The following is a 4,704-nucleotide window of genomic DNA, read 5'->3' as shown; positions in this document are numbered from 1 at the left end:
TATGATTGTTCACAAATAATTATTCATATATGATTATGGTGGTTGGTGGAGGATCTAACGACCCGAACTTCCTATTCCGTCATCGATATTAGTTTCCGTTATGTTTTCTTTTAAGTTACCTTTTTTAGCTTGGTTAAAGTTAACTTTTGGGGGCCAAAGTGCAAGAAAATAATTTTTGATCATGTATATGAGACATGAGGTCATTTTTCTCATACTTTAAGGGCCTATAATGAAAGTTATCAACTATTTAAAGAAGCTTGACCCTAAAAACGAGGAATCACATCATTTTATAGCCACCAAATCCTAATTTGCAGCCTCCAAGTCCCTTTGAAGTGAGTTCATAAGTGTGGTTTCCATCTTTGAGTTGTGGTGAAAATCCAAGAAGTTGGTGTGGTGTTTTTGGTGCTTTCAAGTAGAGTTTCTTCTTGTGGAGATCAAGATATCTTCCTTCCTTTATTCTCCTAGAAATCCACCATATTTCCAGAGGTATATGACTTATATTTGCTTGTCTTGTTCCATCTTTATGTCCAAATCGGATTGGTTGTGGTGGTGGTCTTGTTCTTGCACTCAAAGTAGTGTTTTGCCATGTGTTGGATTGTTTTGGGCATCTAAATGATTACCACCAAGTCTTTGGTCGGCGTAGGCATCCTAGGTATGTCCCTTCTGGTCGAAATCACCCCATGGTTAGCCAGAAAACTGAATTGGAACACCAAAAGACGCATTTCCCATAAGTTGTGAAACCGAAGAGCACGACACGCTCTCCTTAGGCGCGGCGCACCTGACGAACAAATGCGTTTTTATTTTGTTGTTTGGTGTCATTTATGATCCAGTTCTTTCCAATCTGTTGCAGGGTTTTTTTAGTTACTATTAGGTCGACTTCCTCTGTTCCTAACTCATTTCATTTGGACTAGAGGTGAGTCTTTCTCTGTTGTTGTTTGGTACATGAGTTAGGATTTGCATGTATTGCAACAAGTCTTTTGTTCTAGGATGTTGCATGTGAAGTTATAACATGATTATGTGTGAAATATGAACAAGATGACATGTTATTTTATGTGAATTAAGTAACTAGGGTAATTAATATGCTAGTTGTCATGATATATGGATTTGCGCATATTTTGAGTGTTTAAGCTCATGCAAGAAGTGAGGAATGAAATTATTGTGATAGTAAAGAGTTGTGCATGATGTGATTTTATTATAATTTATTTTGTATGAAATTAGGAAATGATTTCTAGAAAGTAAGTTATTAAAAGATATATTTTGTTACACGCTTTTGTATGATGATATGTGGTGATTTTGATTACATGCTTTGGTAGTATGATTTGTGGTGTATTATGACTTGAATTATTAAATTAAATACATGCATGAATACATAGTGAGGTGTGTGTATGTCCCATGCGAGTGAATAAATTAATTAAATATTAATTAAAAATGGGGAGAAATATAGCGGGGATAAAATGGTAGTAACATGAACTTAGGTGCATACCCTATCTGGATATTGTAGTGGAGGAATATTGTTGGACAAGAGCTTAAGCCAAAGTGTGATCGAGTGGTTTTCTAGATAACCATTTCGAAACATGGTACCGGTACACAATGGTATACAGGGACTGGAGTGATGTTGGCTACGCGTAGACGCCATATAAAGCATCATGTTTGGATGGGGGTATAAGCATGGAAATACCAAATGTACCACTCTCGAATGACAACACATCATAATTGTACATGCATTGTTGGAGTAGCAAAGGTAGCGAATCGGGGGTAATGTTACGGGTGAGAGTCGTACCTCACCTAGTGCATTGGGTCAAGCATGTCACATTAGTAGCGAAAGAGGTCTTGTACGGGGGAAATTAGCGATGATTAGACCCATAATAGCGATGGACATAGGAGTAATTATATCGATGATAAAATAAATAATTACTACAGTGAAATGTCAATAATTAACATATTCATAATATATTAATAAACCTAAGCGGTGAATGATGATTGGTAGGAACATGTAGTATGGTTGCTTATGTGACTAAATATCTTGTATGATATATGCATGTTTCCATACCTGTGTACTTGAGATTAATTCATTGTGTTGATGCTGACACATGTTTCTTTACTTGTTGCTTTCGCCTTGCATTGGTATAGGTAGTTTGATTTGATGGCTTGGAGAGGTTGGGGACACTTTGGGTAGTTACTTTAATATTACTTGTGTGATCATACCATTTGGACGTGTCGTTGAGTTTTCGTTGCACTTTTGGTGTTGGTTTTGAGAATTTTGATATTGATGGAACTAGTTTTTGATAATAATGTAACACTGATGATGTTTTCATAAAAGCTAAAATAAGACTTTTGCTTACATATTCTGGTTAAAATGTTTTTTTTTAAATAAAAAAATTGAGGTGAAAAATGACGATGTTACAAGTTGGTATCAAAGTCATGCTATGAGCGAACTAAATATAGAGACCGGTGTTCAGACTCACATTGTATATTGGGTCAATTAGGTGCTTTAGTTTTTTAAAGGGTGGAGGGTGTGTGCCGAGTGATATAAGATAGTTTCTTGTTGACTTTCTAAAATTTTCATTCCTAAAACTATTATGTGAATATAAAACTCGTCGTCATTTAGGAAAATGACCCACATTGAGGAGAATGTGAATATTGGAGGTACGAGGGGCAGCCAGGACAACCGCACCCCAAGGACACCACCATTTGCGTTCCAGACCCCACTTGTTATCTGCCATCCACGAGCCCAGCCGTCACAGACTGCATGCATCAACACGACTGTCGTTGTTATTGCTGATCTCTAAGAGTGTGATAGGGCGTTGGAGTAGATGCAGCGGGTCATGAGCGTCGTTGGACTACTACCAACTGAGGGCGAGGATAAGGAGGAACCACGAGAAGATGACGCCAAGATTATCTCGGTGTCCAGGGAGCGGATCAAGGAGCCTTTCGGGGATCACGACAAGTGACAAGGCAGTTTGTTCAAGGCATTTATTGACCATAAGCTCTTTATCTTTCGCGGAGGTGTAGACCTGACAGGGTGTATGCAGTGGGTGTGCAAGATGAACCAGATCTTCCGCTCGGACAATTTTACCGAGTTGCAACGGGTTAACTATGAGATTCTGATGCTAGAAGGTGACACCCTCGATTGGTGGGAGGCATTGGATTTAGTTATCACTGAGGTTACAGTACGTGCTATGACATGTGATATTTTTAGTCAGAAGGTACGATATCATTTTTGTACTCCTGGGAAGATTCGTAGGGTTGAGCGAGAGTTCCTGGCACTAGAGAAGGGGACTATGTCTATTGCAAAGTGTAACACCATTTTCTATGAGAAGTTGTAATTTGCAAATGGTTATTTCCCTACCGATGATAAATAGGTGGAGCATTATTTGGTGGGATTACAAGTTGAGTATCGGGTGAAAGTGAGGCAGCACAACACTCTAGCGGCTTCCATAGATGAGGCTCTAAGGGTGGAGGATGATTTATCTATGTCGGGTCATGTTATTTTAAAGCACGGGGAGAAGAGAAAATGGGAGGGTTCATTTGATTCCTCTAAAAAGAAGAAGAAACTTGGTGCAAAGAAGAACGACAAGCCGAGTTCCTGTGGGAAATGACATTCTTCTGACCAGGGTCCCTGTAGTAGTAGTACCATCAGTTGTATGAGATGTGGCAAATTGGGCCACAAGGAAGTAGATTGTAAGAGTACCAAGCCTATATGTTACGATTATAGTAGACGGGGCATATGATCAAGCAGTGTCCTGATCGGAAAGTTGAAGCTTCTAAATCCCCAACTCATGCTTTCTAGATGACAACGGAAGAGGCCAGACGTGAAGATAAGGTGATTCTTGGAACCTTTCTGGTTAATGATTTCCCTAATATGGTTTTATTTGATGTTGGTGCTGGTAGATTGTTTGTATCCCCTACATTTTATGCTCAGTTTGTGATACCTCGTAGTTCGTTGCGTCCTATGATAGACATTGAGGTAGTTGTAAGGAATTATGTTCTAGTACGGGAGAAATTCAATGGGTTTTCGATCATAATCTCTAGTCACACCTTTCCTTGGACTTTGATTCTGATCGGGATCAAGTCCTTCTATGTTTTCCTTGGTATGGATTTGTTGTCTGCCAACCGGGATGATATCATTCTCTATGAAAAGTATGTTCATATTAAGTTTGTTGAGGGAGGAAATATTATTGCTCATGGGCAAAAATCTATGGGGTCTATGCCGATTATTTCTGTGATGAAGGCACACAAGTGTCCGACGAGGGGATGTAAGGTCTTCTTGGCTCATGCGATGGAGAGCACAAAGCAGACAATGGATATTGCCGACGTGGAGGTGGTTATGGAGTTTAGCGATGTGTTTCCTGACGAGTTGCCTAATTTACCACCACCAGGAGAGGTAGAGTTCCAAATCGATCTTGTTCATGGCACAAATCCAATAGCCAAGACGCCATATCAGTTAGATCCTTTAGAGATTAAGGAAATATAGTCTCAGTTGCAGGAACTGTTAGAGCGGGATTTCATTTGGCCGAAGAAAAAAGATGCCTCATGCGGATGTGTATTGACTATCGAGAGTTGAAAAAAGTGACTGTGAAGAATAAGTACCCACTCTCGAGGATTGATGATCTCTTTAATCAGTTGTAGGGAGCTAGTCACTCCTCGAAGATAAATTTACATTCCGGGTATCATCGGGTGCGGGTCTATGAGAGGATGTTCCTA

The 4,704-nt window shown here is 39.5% G+C and overlaps 1 protein-coding gene across 1 annotated transcript; it reads left to right on the top strand.

Annotated features, from left to right (window-relative positions):
- The first annotated feature begins 3,790 nt into the window (after positions 1–3,790).
- On the top strand, positions 3,791–4,474 carry LOC145139174 (uncharacterized). Its single transcript, XM_079073094.1, has one exon. It carries the CDS (start codon positions 3,791–3,793, stop codon positions 4,472–4,474), a length of 684 nt encoding a protein of 227 aa, XP_078929220.1.
- Positions 4,475–4,704: the final 230 nt, after the last annotated feature.

The sequence above is a fragment of the Lactuca virosa genome, chromosome 9, assembly GCF_052849685.1.
Source record: "Lactuca virosa cultivar CGN04683 chromosome 9, Lactuca_virosa_CGN04683_v6, whole genome shotgun sequence".
Classification (NCBI taxonomy): Eukaryota; Viridiplantae; Streptophyta; class Magnoliopsida; order Asterales; family Asteraceae; genus Lactuca; species Lactuca virosa.
This window is presented reverse-complemented; position numbering and strand designations above follow the sequence as displayed.